At 52.4% G+C, this 21,564-nt stretch overlaps 2 protein-coding genes across 3 annotated transcripts in view; both read left to right on the top strand.

Moving 5' to 3' along the window:
- The first annotated feature begins 1,989 nt into the window (after positions 1–1,989).
- Positions 1,990–7,925, top strand: eif4ebp3l (eukaryotic translation initiation factor 4E binding protein 3, like). The gene is made up of 3 exons (XM_088933044.1): positions 1,990–2,353; positions 6,209–6,385; positions 7,469–7,925. Exons 1-3 carry the CDS (start codon positions 2,221–2,223, stop codon positions 7,498–7,500), a joined length of 342 nt encoding a protein of 113 aa, XP_088789170.1. The 5' UTR covers positions 1,990–2,220; the 3' UTR covers positions 7,501–7,925.
- A 7,787-nt stretch (positions 7,926–15,712) lies between these two features.
- Positions 15,713–21,564, top strand: part of mat2b (methionine adenosyltransferase 2 non-catalytic beta subunit methionine) — a 10,809-nt gene continuing 4,957 nt past the window's right edge. Inside the window, exons 1-5 of one of the 2 annotated variants that reach the window (XM_088931885.1) lie at positions 15,713–15,804; positions 16,678–16,865; positions 19,504–19,698; positions 20,723–20,837; positions 21,392–21,538. In XM_088931885.1, coding sequence (XP_088788011.1) covers positions 15,783–15,804; positions 16,678–16,865; positions 19,504–19,698; positions 20,723–20,837; positions 21,392–21,538 — 667 coding nt within the window. In that variant the 5' untranslated portion in view covers positions 15,713–15,782. The remainder of the gene's footprint in view (positions 15,805–16,677; positions 16,866–19,503; positions 19,699–20,722; positions 20,838–21,391; positions 21,539–21,564) is intronic. The other variant, XM_088931886.1, reaches the window with a different exon arrangement.

Raw genomic sequence — 21,564 nt, 5'->3', positions numbered from 1 at the left:
CTTGCAATCGGATCTTTGATCTTAAGCATGAAGGACAGTCCTTCTGCAGTCATAATTCATAGTGAGTCCAATAAGCAAGTTATATCCTATAAATATCTGGGATTATACATTGGAATTACTCTTGGAAGGCACATATTCTACAAAACCAAAATTACTTTCTTTGTGGGTTACAGGCTTTTGGTGCCAATAGTCAGACACTGACCAAGTTTTTCAGTTCTCTGGTACAAAGTGTCATGCAGTATGGAATAACTTTATGATGTAACAGTCTTTCTGTGCAACAGAAAGTGAAAATGTCCAGACTCTCGAGGATGAGTTCTAAGAGAGTGGGACAGCCACTTCAGCAGAGTGTAGAAACCAGCTGTAAGGATCTCCCCTGAGCCCTCACATCTTCTGCAAGAAGATGATGAACTCATGCCTTGAGACACATCCCTCAGTGTGGCCTTTAACAAAATGAGGAATTATTTTAGCTCATAATCAAACTCCTAGTCCACAGCAGCACCATCAGTGGATTATGTGCAAAGGAGAAGGGGGGTGTGTAGCTGTATGGCTCAGTGCAATTGTATGGGTTTATTTACTGGTTCTGGTATAGTTGTGTGGACTGATGAATTTTTATGCATGTCATGAATAACTAGGAGTAAACGTCTGTTATGTTTGTTAATATTTACTTGAACTGTTTGTGTTTGGTAAATTTCAGTGTTAAAAAAGTGCTGCTTTGATGCAAGACAAGGTTCTGAGAAATCGCACAATGAAGTCTTATCGTAAACAGCGTGTTCTCGTTCGCCTGTTGCTGTGGGGGCTAAGATACAGTTCAAATGACCACCGTGAGAACATGTCTCGCCGGCTCACCTGTCCAAACAGCCTGTGGGAATCGCCTGTCTGTTTTCGCGTGTCGCTGCTCTGAGCCACCGTCCACATCTAGAAAGGAGAAATATTCCGACACAGCGCAGGTGTCATCACGGCAGCAGCGAGTACTGCTGCGTGTTCGCGCACACGCGTGTTTGCACGGCCTGCCCTCTCGGGTGGACACTCCTGGAGTGGACACAGTGTCCCCGACCCCTGCGGGCGAACGATCCCGCTGGACGTGAGCGAAACGTTCCTCCCACTCGGAGAGGGACACGGCAGCCGGGAGTCCGAGTGTTTCACGGGAATGATCCCTGGTTCACATTGGGAATAAAACGTGAAGTGGGGGGGTGAAATATTTCGATTGAACTTTGTCATTATACTGACACAGGTGTATAGTATGATGGAAAGTGTTCCTCATTTGTCTCTCGGGTGCGGTATATACATACAGAACAGCAGACGGGACAATAGACAGTAAATACAATAATAATGTAACCAACGAGTATGGTACCAGTGTGACAGCACCCGTATCTGTTAAAACTGTGCATCAGTACACAAACAGTGCAAAATAATACAGCGATTATCAAGTAGTACAACTCGAGTAGTTTTGTGTTCGAGTTCGGGTTGCAGTCAGTTGTCGCAGGTGTGGTGTGTGTGTAGTGGTGTAGGAGTACAGTCGCTGTGTGGTACAGGAACAGTGAGGAGAGGTCACAGTTTGGGGGGGGGGTCACCGGCTTGACGGCTCTGGGGAAGAAGCTGTTTCGGAGTCTTGTTGTGCGCTGCCAGATGGTAGGGGGACGAACACCGTGAGACTGGGGTGAGTGGGCTCGGTCGTGATTTTGGTGGCCTTTTTCATTCGAGCTTGAAGCGACTGTTGCACGGCGAGGCTCCGCCGACACTGGCCGAGTTCAAGCCGACGCGGAGCCGCCGGACCGCCTCGGACTTAGCTAAGCGCTGGGACGCGACACCCGCTGTCTGCTAATAAAGAGATTCCGCGATGGGGCGGGGACATCCGCCTTCGCCACGGCCGTGGCAATGATCAGGCGGCGCTGCAGGACCCGGGGGAGGGGGCTCAGCACGCGGGTGTAATCCAACCCGCCGCCACGCGTGATCTTGTTGATGTGCCGTCACGTGTGCCGTGTCACGTCCGCCTTTAAAGCGGTTTGCAAATAGACGCGCACATGGTCCCTGCGGAGCCGAGCTGTGGGGAAGAAGTCTTTTCGGCTCAGCGGTAGACGGCGATACATATACGTGTGGGAGGGGGGTGTTTGTTTGTTTGTTTTTTTTTAATTTATTAAGGCGACCCTCGCTGGTTGGTTTTATCATTTAGTGTTGTTTTGTTTAAAGAAAAAAAATAAGAGCAGCACAAGCACAAGCACGATGTCTGCCAACTGCCAGAAGTCCAAGAGCTGCCCGATCCCCACCAGGGTGATGCATCTGAAGGACTGGTCCCAGCTGCCGGACTGCTACAGCCAGACGCCCGGCGGGACGCTCTTCTCCACCACCCCGGGAGGTAGGCCGAGGGCCGCGGCGTGCGGGTCCGCTCGCCACCCGGGCAGCGCGCTGGGGCGCAGCAGCTCAACTTTGTTTTGAAGTGTTGTTTCTCTCTTTTTTTACATATAACCATCAACGCGATGAAACTGTTCGAACCAAAACAGTGAGCGTCTTCATAAAATCCCCGTTTTTTTTTCTTTAATAAAAAAAAAAGCAACTGCCTGTTGGCGACCCTTATAAACGTTTGTACCTTTGGGGGAGGGGGTGTTCGTGACTTGCCGTCCCGCTGAAGATCGCTGTTTTTCTGGTAAAGCGTTGCGAAACGGCGTCTATTCGTCGTGCTCTCGAAGGTGCGGGGTGTTTAGACGCTTACCGGCCGTACAGCCGGGCTGCGACGGGCACTTTTCTCCCAGGCGGAGCTGCCGGGTGGGAATTGATCGGGATCAGCTGCTCGGATGGTCGGGACAGACGCCGTGGCTCCTTTAAAACAGAGTCTGCCAGTGAGAAGACCGGGGCGGGCGGAAGACAAGTTGCAGCATTTCTCTTGCCACGACTGGGTTTGCGCCTGTGCGCTTTGATTTAACGCGTCCTGTGGTGTTTTTCACGCGTGTCTGTGCAGGAAACACGCAGCGCGTCTCGCAGGTCGCCACCGAGGGCCACCGCGCTCAGTACCGCGTCGTCTCCAGGTGGAGCGGGAGGTATCTGCCCAGCCTGAGCACCAGGCAAACATCCTTCAACAACACGCAGTAGTGCTTTACACGGTGCGCCTTTTCTGGAAGTGTTAAGCGGCTTTTTTTTCCTCCAAGCGCCGTGGAGCCCAGGACACCCGAAACCCACGAGATAGGTGTTCGTTTGGAGACTCGGAGTATCCCCAGTTGACTCGTGCGAGGCGGGGGTGTAAGTGAAGCGGTCACTTGCGCCTTGGCTACACGAGGGCTGAGCGTTAGCAGTGTTAAATTTCACATCTCGGTCTGGGATGAGTGCAGTCAAGACGGTTTGTCCTCATGAGTTCTGTTCACTTTTATATACCTTTCTAACCTCTCTAAAGACCTGATCAGAAATGGAAGCCCGCTGGAATTCAGACCAGTTCTCCCAGTTCTGGTCACTATCTCGGCGGAGCTCCTGAGGCACTGTAGCCGGACCTGCAGAGCGGGGGCCTCCGGCTCTCGCTCTTGCCTTGCAACACTGACCCTCCCTCCACAGGGGTTTAAAACCCAGCCTTTCTTCCTGGCTGAAATGAAGATGACCTAATTACAGCAGGAGCTTCCTGGTCCTGAAACCTGTTCCCAATGCTGGGCCGCTGATCTCGGCTGCAGGGCTCGGGTGTGGGGCACTGGTGTATTCCTGCGTTCCGGTCAATGAGACGCCGGGTGAAAGCGTGTCTTTCTACTACGGGGCTTTTCCTGTGCTGGGTCTGTGGAGTTGTCCGGGCCAGCCCCGGCAGAGCCGCTCACTCACGGGGGGAGGAGCTGGGGATTACCGGCAGCCCCTCGCCTCCTCACGCCTCACAGCTGGGGCTTTGATGTCCGCCTTGCTCTTGAGGACAGCCGGCGCTTGGCGTCCGTACCCCGCTGTCCAGCCCCCCGCCAGCCGCGCAGCGAGAATGCGGGCTGCGACTTATCCCTGAACTGTCCCAGCAGTTGTGTATCCTGGATCTCCTCCCAGTGAGTCCTGCCCAAGGGCTGGACTGCTCTGGGGGAATGGCCGCTCCTTGTGTGGAGGAACTGTTCTTCTGAGCTTCTCTGAAAGGCTGCCTGACGTGTTCAACCCCTCTGCCCCTGACTCTAGGGGGTGTTGTACACAGAAATGAAGATTGTGGCAGAGAAACTGGCCGTGGTCTCGCCTGTGCCGGGGGGAGTATTGGGGGCCTGTAGTACTTGTAACGGCTGCCTTAAGCCAGCTGCAGTTCCTTGTGGAGCCTCCTAAACGCCAGAGAGATTCCCGTTTGAGTGCCAGTTGTTCCAGAGCACACCCTGGGGTGCAACAATATAACTCCATCTTACTGGGGGTACAGACCGCTGGCACGAGGTGAGAAGTTGCTCTGGTCTTGGACAAGCCCTGGGTGCCTGGCTGGTCCCGTACCTGCACCGCGACAACGGGCAGCGCCCTGTTAGCTCGTCAGGGCTGAGCGGGCGTAACGGCCTGGTGCACGGGCCAGTTCTCACGCAGGTTTTACAAGCAGCTCAAGGATGCGACTGTGACTGTTTAGTTTTCGCTTGAACAGGACCCACAGGGGCTGGGCGACGTGCTGTTTTCCTCCAGGAGCTGCGCTGCTGGCTGCCGACCCACCCCCTCTGGGCCCCAGAGTGAGGCCCGGTCTGGCTGGGGACCCGCCCATTCCAGGCAGCTGCAGAAATAGCTGAGGACACGCTGTCCCGGCCAAGAGCAGCGCCGCGCCAGGGCGGGGGGAGGCTCTGACTTCTAAGAATCTGAAAGACAAGCTGCCCCTGTTGAGGAAACTCGCTGGTCTGTGTTGCCCTGCACCCCTGCTGCGGAGGGCTGTAGCCCCAGTAAGGGGGAGCTTCAGGACTGGGGCTGGTCAGCCGCACCCAGCAAGCCAGGCTGTTTCTGCAGCAGCGTCTTCACAGCCGGGGTGGATCAGAAGTAGGGAGAACAGAGGCAGTACGTCTGTCAGCCTGCTGGGTGACTGCAGGATTGGAGACCAATCCTGGTCTCCGCCTGCCCTCCTGAGCCGTCATGAAGCGACGGGCTGTTGCTTCTCCTGTCTGGCATGTGTACTGTTACAGGCCAGCGCTCCTGCCCTAGTCTCGGTGCACCACCAGACTGCGCTGTCGCTGTGGAAAATCGGTTCTGTTCAAGTAGAACTCTCCAGGCTAGGTATTAGTGTGATATTCTGCTCACAACTGTTAAAGCTGTGTTTTCTGCATGCCCCCTTGCTATGTGTGTGAAACCTGTTACTGGACAGTAGGAGTTTCCCTTTTCTCCCTGTAGCCACACTCCTGCTGCCTTGGCTCGGCAGGCCGTTCTGTGGGCTGGCAGCGGAGTTCGAGGGGCTCATGGATGTGGTCTTAATTGCTGCCGGTGCTGGGGCAGAATAGGATGTGGTCGGCAAAATTAACAACTAGAGATGCAAAAACAGCTTTACAGATGGTGTGTGTGTGTGTGCTTTTTGCAGTTGGTCCTTGCTGGAGCCCAAGATGCCTCACCCCTGTTCCCTTCCAAGTCTGTGTAACAAATGTCCGAGACCTGACCGAGCAGTTGTGCCCGTGCGATAGGGTCATCGCCACGCTCCCACAGACGCTGTAGCTCATTCCCCTCCCCGCCTGCAGCACGGGAGGCTCCTGCGTGACCCGTGTCTGTGGGCTCCGTGGGGGGTGCCAGGCCGAGGCCTCGGGGTGCGGCTGGGTTAGGAGGACTGTTACAGAGGCGGCTGTACCCAGATCCTGCACTTCGGGGCTCAAGGTTTGGAGGTGAAGGTCTGTCTTGTGCCGCCTGCACCGGTGCTGGGAGGAGAGTGAATGACCGGTCAGTGCAGGTCCGACGGGCCGCTGCAGGACCGTGCCGCCTTGTCGGTACCCGCTGTATTGGGCCAGGGGTCACGGCCCCCGGGGAGTGGGGGTGAATCTGAAGGTCTGAGGAGGAGGATTCGCAGGGTGTTGTGGTTTGACATTCCTGGAGACGAGTTCCAGGCGTTGCCCGGGTTCGAGTCGCCGTGCCGCAGCGGTGGCTCTTCGGGAGCTGTGGGTGGGTTTGGTGGTTCCAGTTCGTTCACAGCGGAGACCTCGTGGCTGTGCCTCTCTCCTTGTGCAGCCAAGTTCAATCTTCGTAAACTGCACTCCCGTTGCCTCTTGTGTGCTCGTGACCCGGGGCTCACCGGCACGGTCTCAGCCCGGCCCCTGTGCTCTGTCCTCAGGCACCCGGATCATCTACGACCGGAAGTTCCTGCTGGACTGCCGGAACTCCCCGGTCGCACGCACCCCGCCCTGCTTCCTGCCGCAGATCCCCGGCGTCACCGTGCCCGCGCTGGCGCCCCTGTCCAAGCTGCAGGAGCTCAAGGAGGAGCTGGAGGAGCCCGACAAGGATGTGCCAGGTGAGGCCCCAGGGGGCGCCGCCGAGAGCTGAGCTCTAGTGGGGCCCCACAGACGCAGCAGTCTTGGGGGCGTCGCACGGGGTGAGGTGCTCTGGATGCATGAGAACTGGGGAGAAGGCCAGCCAGAGGAGTCGGTGTGAACTCCAGCGTGTATATGTGCTGTTGGCTCCGTGCCTGCCCAGGGGCCAGGCCTGTTTCTGCCCTGGAGGAGGGAGGGCCTCAGGAGGACGTGTTTGCCAGTGATCACCACCCTGCCTCTGTCCTCAGTCAGGAGTCACATGCCAGCCCCGCCTGCTCTCTCCTGGCAGCTTCTCCTCCTTGTCTCGGCGCGTCTGGCCCAGGTTAAAAACATGGACTTTATTCGTGTGGATGTGTGAGAGGTCATTAGAATGCGGTTATCTCTCTGGCTGTCAGTATTTTTGTTTGGAATCGGTCCCAGCAGCTTCAAATCCGGGTTGATAAACCGGTTGCTGCAGCACTTATCAGACCTGCACAGACCAGCCTCTGTTTTTCCAGTTTTCTGTCGTTTTGTTTTGCATGTTTTTGTTCAAGGTGCATGGACCTCTAGTGCTTGTGCAGCCTGTTGACACGGTCTCAGAGGAACCAGGCTCTTGGGTGACGCGTGATCCTGGTTCTGCTGCTGGCATGTGTTCAGCAAAGGAAATCGTTTAATCCTGAAGCTGTGTAACTTGTGTAAAGGAGCAGCAGGAGGAGCTGTTTCTGGAGGGGGGGGGGGACGGAGCAGGCTGGTGCGCGTAGCTTGGCCCAGGGCTGCTGACCTCTCGGCTCCCCGTGGCTCGTGACGGACAGTCACCAGTGGATCACAGGAGGCCTCGTTCAGAAACCCTCTGGGCTCTGCCACGCTTCACCCCGCTGGCACTGGTGGCCGGGCGGGTCCAGTAGGCCAGACGGCACCAGCTCGGGGAGTTCCAGGCGTTGCCCGGGTTAGAGTCGCCGTGCCGCAGCGGTGGCTCTTCGGGAGCTGTGGGTGGGTTTGGTGGTTCCAGTTCGTTCACAGCGGAGACCTCGTGGCTGTGCCTCTCTCCTCGTGCAGCCAAGTTCACGTCTTCCCTTCTCTTCCAGCTGACGACAATCAGTTCGAAATGGACATCTGACCTGCCGGCTGGCCGCTGAGGAAGAGACGGCTTCTCCCGTTCTTGTTTCAAGGAACCTTTTTGTTATTTTTTTTATCTTTGTGAAACCGAAGGACAGTGCTCCAGCTCGGCAGCAGTGCCAGTGCTAAATGCTGCGTCTGGAGCTCATGGGCTGGGTGGGTTGGGGGTTCGTTTTTCTTTTAATGTGGTTGTTTTATACATTTGGTCATGTTCTTTTTTTTTTTCTAAGAAGAAATGTGAAATGGGTTGATTGGATAACTGTGTTTTAAGTTAGTCTTTGAAGACCTACTGGCGATGTTGCGGTCGGGCTGCTGTTCTGTCCTGCCCGCCTGCGAGAGGAACACTCCCAGCTCCGTTTGCAGACAGCTGACGATGCGACTAACTGTTCTGCTCAGCAGCTGCTCAATAAAAGACTGAGAATGAAACTGGGACTTAACTCCTTGAGTGCTGGTCCGGTGGTGTAGTACCGTCTCCTTGAGTGCTGGTCCAGTGGTGTAGTACCGTCCCCGGCAGCATTGCATGACCCAACATTCTGCATGTGGTTGGTGTCCTCCTTGTGCATACAAGCAGTTAACGGAACCAAGTCCAGTTTCCAGATTCTGGAGAGCCAGTCTTATGATGTAATTTTACATTCTAGTAATAGCAATTAAGACTTAAAAATTCCAGAAAGCCAAAGCTGACTTCTCTGTGTAAAAACTGAATGTCATACTAGAAGGTAATTTTTTTACTGGGATTGCCCAGTGTAAGTTGTCTCTTTTTTAAATTGTAGTCCTTCCAGGCTTTGCAGATTTTGCGGTGGGTTGTCTTTCAGCCTGTAACGGAGTCGACGGATGAAGGTGTTTTGAGCCCATCGCTGTGGCTTCCTGGAGAGGCCAGGGCTGGGGCTCTGTGATTGGTCAGATCCAGGAGGCCTTCGTGCCTTGTCACAGGAAGCTTCCACTTCAATACCATCCCAGAGCGATTCACCTTGGGAAGGTTACAGACTGGAGGGAAACTGGATTTTCTTAGGACCTAGCACAGCTGGGCTTCCATTAACCTCTAGCGCGGCCTGTATGACATCTGACCTTACTCCTGATAAGGTTTTTCTGGCTGGGCTTGGCTTGAATGGAGCAGCGCAAGTGTGCTTGTCTCAGGCAGCACTGGTGGGTGTCAGCGGCTGCTTCCTCGCCCCAGTTGAGGGTCCTGAGTCGTCCTCTTCCTCGAGCAATCTCAACCTCATTCCTGCCTGAGGGTCTGGGGCCAAGAGTTTCAAAGGGAGTTACGAGGGGAGTTTGGGAGCAATGGTGGCCATGTCCAATCCTTCCTAAATTTATTTCCCCATCTTTAAAAGTAAGTGATAAATGCCATACAGGAGATCCTTCTCTCCTTCCCATCTGTGGTGCCGCCCCTAGGTCACCCCTCCTGTTAGCCAAGCAGGAATTTACATCTTAACACCCTACAATCAATTTTTTAAATGCCATTAGTACTTGGGTGTTATTCCTGGTGAACAAGTTTCCCTGCTGCCTTGTGTTCTGCCCTGGTGAAATGCAGATGAACTGACACAGTTCTGTTAATTTTCAGTTTTGCGCTGCTCTACAATTAATGGCTCGACATGTGTTACTGTGTTGGTTTTGTGGTTCAACAACAGTGAGTAGTTGCTATATCGACTGATCTGGACAAAGCCTATCTGGATGTTGAGCAGTGCCCCAGCCCTGGTTTGATACAGTTCCAAAATGACTTCCCAGTAGCTTATTCAGGGTTTCGAAACAGACTGGATGGGTTAACGGTCTCCTCGTCTGCAGGCTTTAGCTGTGAGGTAGGCAGGAGGTTGCTCGTTCACATCCGATCCGTGCCACAGTCCAGATGATCTCCAGGTTTTAAAAAAACATATTCCCAAACCACAGTACCATCATTGTTGGTTCTTTGTTGCCTTTGAGTTGTTAGTGATAACTCCTCTACTTGACAGATTCCTCACTGTCTCGCAGGAAATTATGCCAATACTCGTGAGCTGTTTGGAATGTTTATCCTGGGAGAACTCGCAGGACACAGGTGTGACTTGGGGGCTGGTTAACCTGCACTGCTGCACTGAGGCAGGCTGAGCAATAGTCATCAGTCTCCTCTGAGCACAGACCATCATTATTTCCATCTAAAACTTCATCTTTGCTTGGAGTTTAACAAACTCGAACTGTAAGCTGCTTAAAACGCTCGGAGCTTTTATCTGTTCGCCAACTGGTCTTAGCTGTCAGATTAACAACCCTCCCAGTTTTAACTGGGGGTGGAAGAAAATGCTACTGTGGGGTTTATGTTGTCTTCAGAAAGTTTTCAAGGCCTGTGAGACTGGAGACCTGAGTGTGTGAAGAGCAGGATAGTGGGTACTACAGAAAGACAGCTTAAGGCATTTGTGTGGATGATAGTCAGTGGATTCGCTTTCCTTTTAGTGTTTGTTTTAGAATGTCCAACAGACTTTCACCAGTTCTGCACAGCTTGGACTTGGACTGGCTGGTGCCCCCCTACACCCACTCTTGAGATCTAAAGAAATAAAATTCAGCCTTCATTACAAAAGCGATCCTCTTTGCCAGTGACTGGATATTGGTTTAGTGTTTCAAGACTGTCCCTCAGCTCGCAGGCAAACGAGTTCTTGTCCAGAACCAGTCCTCTGCTGGACCTCTGTCCACGAGACACTAAGAATCCCCCTGTTGCCCCACAGGCTCGTTTCATCACACACGGACACACCCTCCCTGCCGTCCTCGTCTTCGTGGCCACGGTCCTGTGTCGGCGGCTCCAGCTGTCCGTCAGTGTGAACAGAACCACAGCAAACTGCTGGAGCCTCATCTCCTGCCACTCCGCCGTCCTCTATATTACAGGAATATTTTCTAATCTGGCTGTGTGAGGGTACTGTGTGTCGTTTTACAGCTGAATGACATTGTTTACCAGCCTGTTTCAATTGCGTGGGGCTGCGGGAGCATTTAAAAGAGGGAAAACATTAAATCGCTGACCTTATTTCTGAATTACTGTCGCACATGAACTTGTCAGGAGGTCAGCGCAGACGATCAGATACTGCAGAGCAGCTTCAGTTACTCTGTCCCATGAGACGGCACGGGGGCCCTCGGCTATTTTTACACCCGAGAGCAGGCTGAGGGTCCTGTGTCTGCGGCCGAGCTGTGCGCCGCGTTCCTCGTTGGCGTGGCGACAGAGTAAACACCCCGCTTGTCAGCCCCGCTGAAACACGGGGCGCAGCTGTGGGCTGTCAGCGGGGGCGCCTCAGGGGGGTCATGCTCGTGAGTTACAGTTCGCAGAACTGTCGCCGCCCCGCAGGGGGACCCGACAGGCGGGACAGGCGCGGGCGACGGCTGCCGTCTCGCTGGACTGGGCGGATGGCTGGCGCTCTCAAGACTGAGGCCAGAGGACCCTGCGGGCATCGCGACAGCAGCGTGGCCTCTCTTGACAACCGCACAGGTACAGTCTGGGGTGGCCAGGCGCAGCTCCAGACACATCCCAACATGTCACCCCATAGTTTAAGCAATGAGAACACCATGAAGACAGTCTTGCTTAATTAGTAAAGAACCTCTGACCTTAGTAAATCTGAGAGCTCTATTTCCTTATTAGTTATGAAAGTCCTGCGCTTGTTTGTCTAGTAGATTGTATTCTGGAGCTCGGTTTCAAGAAGCCGCGAGCTGTCTCTGCACGGCGATATAAGAACGTGAGAACAGTTACAGATGAAAGGAGTGAAATGTCCCATCTGGCCTATTTAGTAGTTCGCAGCTAATTAATTCCAGGATCTCTTATCCTGAAGGAAGCCAAGGCATTAACCATACATACATCCCAAACCATTCATTGTTCCTCTTTCTCATACCTGTGCTTTCGGATTTAAATTTTTACATCAATCAAGACTGAGAACAATGTTTGGCAATCAGTTTGGGAAATTATTGAATTATTGTGAATTGTAAATTGAACGGCTTGAAAACAAAGCTGGTACATTCAATACTTTCACGGTAAGCTGAAACAGAAAGTAGAATCAAACCACATTTCTTCCTTCTTCATTTCTTTTTAACAGTAAAAAAAATAGGCATTACTTTTTTATACCACAAAAAAACAAAGAATGCAAATTTTTTGTACGAATCTCACACGCCTGACACTCTCTTTTAAATTCAGATGTGTCCCTCTGCATTGAGCACGCTGGGTTGTCCTGCAGTTTTCACTGTCTGTAATGCAGCTCTTACCTTGATCCTGCTACAGCCCAGTAGGCTTTCAGAGGGAAACCAAGTTCCTCAGTGACTAAAAACACGAAAGCAGGTTCAACCTATGCCATTTAAGCCAGTACCTGGCTGTTTCACTGAACTCAGGAGGCTCTCGGGAAGAATGCTCAGTGTGTCTGGAGAGAGGACCCATCTCTAACTACTCAGCACAGAAGCACTAACCGGGACAGGGTGATCTTCTGGAGGCCTGTCATTAAGGAGGCGGTGTTTAAAACAAATAATAATAACTAGTACTTCTTCTAGTATAGTGGTAATGATATTGAAAAAAGTGAATTAGCACTGAATCTATGAATAGCTGCAAAAGCCAGAGATGGATGATCTCCTCAGGAATTCAGGGGGCTAACACGTGTGACCCAGAGTACTCCGAACACAGGCAGGCTGCCGCAGAGCTGCGCGTCGTCTTTCAACTTGTTTTTCACAAAAGGCAGCGGCATGAGTTGGCAGCGAGCTGGCGGCCACATTTAGCTTCACTGCTGCAAGACGCTGCAAGTGAATGACAGCCAATGAGCTCCGCCGGCCGCTGGAGCGGCGAGCGGAACTGACGACACGCGTGCTCCCGGCCGTGCGCGTTCACGGGGAGACGAGCAGAGTGACGACACGCGTGCTCCCGGCCGTGCGCGTTCACGGAGAGACGAGCAGGCTCTGACCTGAGTCGCATGTTCCGGGCTGTGCGCGTTCACGGGGAGACGAGCTGGCTCAGCTGACTGTCACACGCCCCCCCCCGCGCATTCCTGCAGCCGCTCTCCTGTCTCAGCTGTCCTCTCTCGGGCCGGGCCGGGGTCAAGGCGAGGGGTAGGGGCCAGCCGCTTTGTCAAAATAAACGCCAGTAGCAGAATCACGAGAATTCCCAGCCTTTCAGTCGACCAGCTGGTGTTAACGTTGCAAACGGAAAGGAACTTTATGGCCTTAAAGATGTGCTGTAACCCGTAGAAAAGTAGAAAAACGAACTGAGGCACAAACGTCTTTTGCCATCTGTTTTCATGAAAGCTTCACGACTCAAAAAAAAAGTAAAAAAAACAAAACCAAGACAATCAGGCAGCAGGTCCTGCCTGCACTTTGAACGCTGAACTCACACCCCCTGAGAACTGGGGCGGAGTGTCAGAGCTGGACCCACAGCCGGGCCTTCCTGTCCGCTAGATCCCTGCGTTAGACTGAGCCCACCTGGACCCCTGCTGGACCCCAGTTCCAGTGCTGCTGTAGCGGAGCAGAGCAGACTGAAGACCCCCCACCAAGCCCATCTGATTCGGCTCATCGAGCCTCATCGAACCGTCCTCCGCTTGGAAGTGTTTATTTCCCAGATCTGTCCGAATTATCGGATGCATTCCAGAAAGCGGGATAACCGCTCAGAGAGCCTCACGGCGCACGTCTTTGAAAAGCGGAGGATGGGCCGCTGTGGGAGACACAGCTGTTGTCCTGTGAGCAACAGGAAGTGGTCAGTGACCAGAGGTCAGAGGTCATGGTCTGGTGATGGAACCCCTGACTGGTGAACCGGGAACAAACGATCTTATTTTATCGGACCACAGCGTGAGAAGAGCTGAGCGTGAGAAGAGCTGGGAGATCACGCGTTCCAGCAGCCCAGCACCAGAGCACTTTATAATCCAATTATAGTGCCTGAAATCTGCTAGTCGTGATTATTGAGCTACTTGCTGTAATACAGGGAATTTTTAGGGATTAGCCTTCTCTAGCCTGGTCTCAGCCCCTCAGTGTAACTGACATCTCGGCCGAAGCAGACTGTGTCTGCAATGCGTCCAGACCAGACAGCTCAGTTTCACCCCGTCAGGCACAAGGTGAAGAGCCCATGGGTGGCAGGTGGTGGGGGTGGGGGCTCTGAATGGGTTTCCTGCTCCCGAGTCTGAGGACACCCTGGAGACCTCCAGCCAGCGGGGGGGCGCCCTCATTTCTGACACACGAGGTGTCGAAGTCTCATTAAATTGTCGCTCAGTTCGTGCCTCAGGAAAGGGGTTTGTTACAGGAAACCCTGTGGAGCACAGGGCCCGGCCCGGAGAGAGGCTCCTCTGTGCAGCTCGGGATCACAGCACACACCGCTTCGATCCCAGTAGGAACCAGAGGGAGATTTCAGCTCTAAAATATATCAACAACTAAGTATAATAAGCATTTATGTATAGATCTTTGTTTCATATGTAAGTCTGCACGTGCAAGGCGGGGTTTTACTCTAATGCAGATGCACATGAAGATCTATTAACAGACCTAACAAAATTGAGTTTGTATTTAGTTATTTCCTCTGATCGTGGGGATATAAATAAAAACAGGCCTAACGCCTGCCTCAGTCTGTTCTGTGCTCTTGGCAGGAAACAGAACAAAGCAGAGCCCGGGGGTGTTACAGGTGAGCCCTTGGTCAGACAGGTAAGCAGCACGGGGAAGTGTGCACATGGAACTAGGACTCCTTTAGAAACTGCTCTTGTTCCGAGAAGAAAAAGAAAGCTGCACATTGTAAGCAGAATACATGTCTTCCCACAACTGTGTGTGAGATCAGATCACCTCATTTTTATGCTGCCTCACAGCTGCAGTCAGGCAACAATTTAAGTTTAGCAAAGGTGAGAGGCCAGTTATGCGACGTGCTAATTTGTTTCAGACCAGAGTTGCCTGGAAGAACCGGCTGTGTGACTGAGTGTCAGGTTGAGGCTGGAGCAGGTGGAACACTCAGAGAACTGGATGTTAACGCACTTCTGCTCACCTGTTAAAAAAGAGCTGCTTTTATCGTTTTTTGCATTTTCATTTCATTCTTGCCAGGGGCAGCGTGAACTGTCTAGAGCACCCGCTGGGAGTTCCAGACCAACACCCATTCAACAATTTCATGACTTGGATCAAATCAGATTCAATTTATAAAACGTAGTAGGTGGCTTAACATCTCTAGCAAATGGTTTGGAAACAAGATAGTCCCTGTTGATCATGTTACTAGTTCAATAAGGCTGGGAACAGCCGTTTCTTAGGGGTCAGAAGGGGTTGACTTACTTTACTCTGTGGCTCGTCACACTTCTGTCACTGAGTCCTGCTTCTCTCTCAGCGTGAGCTCAGAGGAAAGACTACACCAGTCACCACTCGCCAGATTACTAGTTACAAGTCGGCAGATGCATAGCATTAATTCCTAGGGGATGACAAGGGTGGACTTTAATATCGCAAGTATAATGAAAACATCGTGATTTTGTCTTTCCCCTTCAGGATCACGGGGAGTTCAGACCTGCAATAATGAAGCAATGCCCTCTGCCGGTAGAAAGTTGGTACTACAACTAAGTACAGTTAATGAGAATTAAAATAAGTAATGAGCAAAATTATCCAATACCCGCAAACCACAACAACAATGATAATTATGTCTCTCTCACTGTGTGAAGTCTGGTCTTCTTCTCCCCAGTGCGGAAAGCAAGATCTAGATAAATTCCTAGTCCCTTCACCCTTCAAACCGACACCGAGAGACACAGTGAGACCAGAGTCTACTGCGTCTTCCAATCCTGTCTTGGACCTCACTTTTGTAACTCTGACTTTGAATTTGGTTTCATTTACTGTATTCATTTGCGCATCCCTGTCTCTTTCGTCTGATGGCTGTCTTGTCAAGTTCCTTGACACGATGTGGTATGGTGAAAGGTGTTGAATATATATGTGAAATAAAAAATATGAAAATTTGTGCTGTTAAGTCAACACAGCTCCGGAGAGTGGCGACGGGTTTGCATGATGTCTATCACTGACTCACACTGATGTTTTTTATTGTTCTTTTTCTCACACTGCTTGTCTTGCTGTTATGTGTGTTATGTAACTTGTTGTTGCTACGGCTGATATTTTGTGTTTATGTTTTTGGTGATTCCTTGATGTCTTTTTATGGGCGCATATAAGCAAATAAGTCTTTTAATTGCACTTGTGCGTATGACAAATAAACTGAACTGATACGATATACGGGTTGTGTCCCCTGTTTGTCATATGAAAAAGAGTGACGTGCCCTTTAAGAACACGTTCCCTTTCGCACACGACACATCTTCCTGGTGAGAGCGAGCCGGCGGTTTTCTGTAAGCAAACACCAACTCTGAAAATGCCGGAATGTCCTTTCGCAGGATTTCAGGTAAGATGTAGCTACATCATCTTCTTCACGTTTTGCAGTAGTGAGTTCGGCAGAAAAGCTGTTACGAACTAAAGTAGTGATAATCACTGAATCAACAGTTGCCCCCGCTGGACTTCCGTCACCTTGAGGAACAACACCAGAAAAAAAAACCCACATTGCACAAACTTTCGGAGGATTAATAACGAGTGGCTGTAGAAAGTTGTGCCATTTCGGTGTTTTCGCGCTTGCAAAACGGACGGACTAACAGTAAAGTTTTGTTCCTCTTTTCTTGAAAGGAGCCTGTGCGCTTCGGCACTTGTTAAGGGCGTACTTTATACAAACGCCCCTGGTTCGGCTCGGACGGATGAGGTGTGTCCTGGAAGGACAGTGCGTGTGAAGGCAGCTCAGATGTCTGAGTGAGAATCTTGTATGATAAACTCACCGCAACTCCCAGCTGGCCAACCACTGGAGCCCGGCAGGGTGAGCCTGGCCAGTACCTGGAGGGGAGACTCCTGGGAGAGCTGAGGCTGCTGCTGGAAGAGGTGTTAGTGGGACCAGCAGGGGGCGCTCACCCTGCGGTCTGTGTGGGTCCTAATGCCCCAGTACAGGGACACTGTACTGTAAAAACGGGCCATCCTTCTGATGAGACATAAAACCGAGGTTCTGACTCTCTGTGGTCATTAAATATCGTTCCTCAAAAACGGCGTCCTGGCCAAATCTCCCCCTGGTCTTTACCAATCATGGCCTCCTAATAATCCCCATCTCTGAACTGGCTCCATCACTCTGCTCTCCTCCCCACTGAGCTGTAAAGCGTTGTGAGTGTCTGGAGTGTCCAGAAAAGCGCTATGTCAGCAATTATTATTAATAATAATAATAATAATAATAATAATCAAGGTGCAGCTCAGTGCGGCGGCAGGGCTGTCCGGCAGGGGGCGCCGAGCGGCGCAGGCGCGGTGCGGGCCAGGAAGTCGCTGTGTCGTAGGGAAATGATCCCGACGCAGGAGAGAGACTTGACAGAGATGAGCAGCAGGGAGAAGGAGCTCAAAATACACTTCACACCTGGGAATGTGGAGCTGGTGGAGGTAAGACGGTCTGACGCGGTGGACGTGTGGGGGTCCCTCAGTCCCCGGCCCCCGGCGCTGGTTTATTTCAAGGCTGTCCTGACGTCTCGGTATCTCGTTTTTCCTTAATTTTTGTTTTTCCAGAAACGTCGGATGCACCCAGCTTTGTAAAAAAAAAATACTGTCTCCAATATTATGAAAGTTCCCGGCCGTTTTAGCTGCACAGTATTTAGATTATTGTGTGTCGTTTCAGTTAAATAAGAGCTTCTTAAAAGACCGATCGTACTAAGGCGGATAAAACAGCATACACCTACTTTTCGCTGGTTTTCACTCGTACCCAGTTGATTTGGTATTTTGTAACACGACACTGCTTTCATCTGGGTGAAACAGGAACGAATCTACCCTCGTCACACCATCAGGCAGAACAACATCAAAACCAAGTCCATTAAAAGACACCAGCCGTCTTTCCAAACTTCTGAGGGAGTCTGGTTCAGATAGGTGTTTGATAGCCTCGGGAAACAGACGTGGGGCTTATTCCTGGTTCAGGTGGGTCATCAGCTGTCGGTGTCCGGGCAGGACGTGTTCGTGATGTGCCTGTGGAAACCGTGTTTCCTGTGGCTCCCCTGCCAGTCTGGTGAAACCCAGTCCATACAGCCCTCACCTGCTGGTCTTCATCGCAGCTGAGCTCTTTAGATCGCTCCTTAAGCAAGTAATAACTCCTAAATTGCTTGGCTGGAACTTTTGTAGTGTTTTTTTTCTGCGCTCAAAGGCTTCAGATCTTAGGCTGCCTATGAAACGTAGCCGTTTAAACAAAACCTCCTACATGTCTTCGAACTGAAAGCGATTAAAGAGCTCAAATTTATTCTTAATATTATTAAGGATCTACTGCCTTAATTTCAGCCTCAGTTGGGACTAGAGCCAGCAGGTGTGGGGTGTTCCCCAGACCCAGTGTCCCAGAATTGGGAACCCCTACCCTGCTCCTGTCTGTGTCCTGAGACTCCAGATCCCAGTTCCCCACCACATCCCTGTTCTGTCACACCTACAGTGTGCCAGTGACTCAGTAAAGCGCTTTCCCACCCCCATAGCAGGAAGCAGAGATAAGCAGAGCTACCTCAGCGGTAGGGGGGTGTCATTAGGAAGGGGGCAACACCAGCACATGGAAGTTATCCTTGCATCCTTGTTCTGGCTGCTTCTTCGAGCCTGTCCCAGGGTGCACCCTGGCCGGGACACCAGTCCGTCGTCGGAGAGGAAGTTATGATTCGGGCTGTGGAAGACGGGAATCAGGAGGTGGTTCCTTGCACGGAGGACTGTGGGAGTGAAAATGGCTCCATGGGAAGACTGGGGCAGGTGGAGTTGTAGTTTAACGATCCCACTGGTATCCCGGTGAGCAGGGTTGTTGAAAGGCCTGCTTTCCTTAAAACCCTTCTTGTCTGCTCTTCCCCGTCACTCTCCCGTGCTTTCAGCAGTTCCCGGGATGCTGTCAGTGTCCCGCTGGGGATCCTTGAACTTCCGGTCTCTGCCTTGGCGCCCGTCTCCTTGCCGTTACTCTCCGCTCCTGGTCTCTTGCTGTGGACCGGGGGGCAGTCAGTTGATTGTGAGCAGTCTGAGGGACTCAGAATCACATTGCTCCTGCAGGCCCTATTTCTGCTTTGATCCGGGAGGAGTGTGATAGTGGGGGAAACCTGACCTGCATTTGAGTGAAATTCCATTATTTTAATGATATTGCCTGCTAATTTCCTGCTGCGGCTCCGGCGTCGGAGCTGCTCTCCCATTCCCAGTCTGCCGAAAGCATCGGAAACTGTACTAATGTGTCGTTTGAAGCACCGTCTTATAGCTGGATCTGTGCATTGTCACTTGAGGAACTGTGGATGTGTGGACAGATTACTCAACATTTACCCTCCGATGAAATCTGAGTTTACAGTCTGCTAACAAACACATTCCCCTGGTGGTTGGTGATTACATTTGAGGCGCTCTTTAAGCCTGCTAATGGTATGCTGCAAGGGAAGAGACCTCAAAGAGCAGTGCTGGGCTTAGCTAGGGCTGTGTTATACAGTGCGTGCTGTAAGAGAAAGACTTTCTACAAGCAATACTTAGTCGGCTCCATGCGGCTTTTCTTAAATGACTCCTACACCTTTTGTTGCATCACCATTTTGCTCCCAGCTTTGCCAGCGGGCAGCGGGGTTAGGGTTAGCTTAGGGTGCTGGGTGCTCGGTGAAATTCGAGATCCAGGAGAGGGAGCGCTCCTCGCCCAGGTGTCCTCCACGGCCCTGGGAGAGGGGAATGACAGAGATTCGTTCCTGTTGAGGCCGTGTCCTGCCTGGCCAGCGGCCAGCTGCTCTGAGCGCGTGCGCTCATCAGAGTGAGATAAAATAACGTGTCACAGGGGACAATTTTAATGGACACACAGGGCTTCTGTACGTCTGAATACATCAAAACACATTATACATCGCGTCTGTTACACATCCATACTGCAGCTCGGTACAACAGTCATGGCGTGCTATTTAGTTTATTAGAGCTGAATTGGCTTATACTGGCACAGTTGTGTTTACCCTTGTTGAAAGGCCTGCTTTCCTTTCCCGCGGGTGAGCACCGCTGGGGGCCGCGATGTGATCGTCTCTGGCTCCCATCTGATGCGCCGTCTCTCCCCCCCCCCCCGCAGGAGCATGTGGACACCCCCTTCAGGAGGGTGCTGGTGACGGGTGCCACGGGGCTGCTGGGCCGGGCCGTCTGCAAGGAGTTCCAGAATAACGGCTGGCACGTCATGGGCAGCGGTTACAGCCGCGCCCGGCCCCGGTTCGAGAGCTGCAACCTGCTCGAACCCGAGGCCGTGCGGCAGATGGTTCAGGGTTTCCAGGTGAAATCTCCCATTTTTCCTTTATGTGTTTATCTGTTGAATGAGACTGGTTCTCCACAGGCTGTCCAGGCTCCTCTGCGGAATGTCTCTGGTGCTGGAAGGGACAGGAACTCCCGCCACTGGGCGGCGCTGTAGCAACAGGCGAATTTGACATTTAAGGAGGTTTCTTTCCATAACTTCCAGAACAAGGGCTTCATTTTAAATCTGTGTAGAGATTTTAACGCTGACTTTTTAAATATAAGAATTTTGCATTTTTTTTAAACAGGCCATTTTTTTATTTACAGACTTTGTTGCTGTTACAAGCAGTGTTTGTTTTTTTTTGTCGCTGCTCAGTACACACTCATTTGCCCAGCTTGAGCTTGTGCTTGCTTCAGACACGTTCCTGTGGTCTAATAAATACTGGGTACTTACATGAGATGCAGCACTCAGGCTCATATGCAGAGGTCAGTTTAGTTCACATGAACTTTTATGTTCTGTAATAAAATGGGGTCGAGTCATAGGCCACACAGCAACACAAGATGATGTTCCCAGGAGGTCAGATCAGTCCTTTTTTGCTTCCACCTCGGATTTCAGGAGGATGGGAGAGCTTGCCGATAGCCTTTGGAGAATCCCGACTGTTGCACCAACCCAGCGTTCCTCCGTATTATTGCATGCTTGTGTGTTGTCGTATGGCCCATTGAGCACACAGGCTGCCAGCCGTTGACAGGGTCCCTGGGGGCCACCGGTCGTGACGTCAGAGCTGAGGCACTGCTCAGGCCACAGCGACTCTGCAGAAGAGTGTATGACAGCGGTTGTAAGTCCTGCATCTTGGAGAGCATGGCGGTGCCATCGCCTCTGAGCCCCCCTCTCAGTCCGGTTGGTGCGGTGAGCTGTAAGTGGCTCGCGGGTTGCTTTGCTCTGCTTTGCGGCCGGGCGGCTGACCTGTCTGCCCTGACGGGGGGGGGGGGGGGCAGCGGGTCACCTGCAGGGCTGTGAGGCAGCATGTCTCAGGAGTGAGACAGAGCACGTGTGTGTGTGCTTGCAGCCTCACGTCATCGTGCACTGCGCAGCGGAGAGGAGGCCGGACGTGGTGGAGACCCAGACCGAGGCTGCGATGCAGCTGAACGTGAACGCCGCGGCGACCGTCGCCAAGGAGTCAGGTGAGACCCCCCCAGCCCCATGCCAAGTCACACGGTCGCAGGACACAGGGCTGGCAGGAGAGAATCATTCCCCCGTCCGTTTCCCTCTCTGCACTGAGCCGCCTTCATTGGGATCTGTCTTTTTATTTTTTTCATTTGCCACAGTCCGAAGTGAAAGATTCCTGACCGGGCGTTTGTGCCAGCGTGTGGCTGCTGGGGCTGCTGCAGTGCCGGAGAGCAGGGGGGTCGCTGTGTCTCTCGGCTTGTGTTCCGCCCGGGCTCCCTCCTCCCTCTCTTCCTTCTCACTGTGGTTACAAAATTCAAATTCGGCACTCTTACACAGGCCTTGAAGGCTTGCCTGTCATGCATCTTTCACATCAACTGAAAACACTGCATGAACTTTACAGATGCTGTCCAGTTGCTCGTATAACTAATTACAGTCAGAGCTGCTCACACAGGTGAGCCGGGGGCGAGTGTCAGCTGGACTGCAACCCAGGGGAGCCTCGGCCCTCCTCCCTTCACACACCAGTGGCTTTCGGTGCTGTGGCCGGCTCACCCATTATTCTCCCTTGCAGCTGGGATGTTTCTCATACACATCAGCACGGACTACGTGTTTGACGGGCGCGACCCCCCGTACGCAGAGAACGACACCCCGAACCCCCTGAACCTGTACGGGAAGACCAAGCTGGAGGGAGAGAGGGAGGTCCTGCGGCACAATCCTGGTAGGAGTTCTGGGGCTCGAGGGCCT

Source organism: Atractosteus spatula, chromosome 14 (assembly GCF_055471065.1).
Source record: "Atractosteus spatula isolate fAtrSpa1 chromosome 14, fAtrSpa1.hap1, whole genome shotgun sequence".
Taxonomy (NCBI): domain Eukaryota; kingdom Metazoa; phylum Chordata; class Actinopteri; order Semionotiformes; family Lepisosteidae; genus Atractosteus; species Atractosteus spatula.
This window is presented reverse-complemented; position numbering and strand designations above follow the sequence as displayed.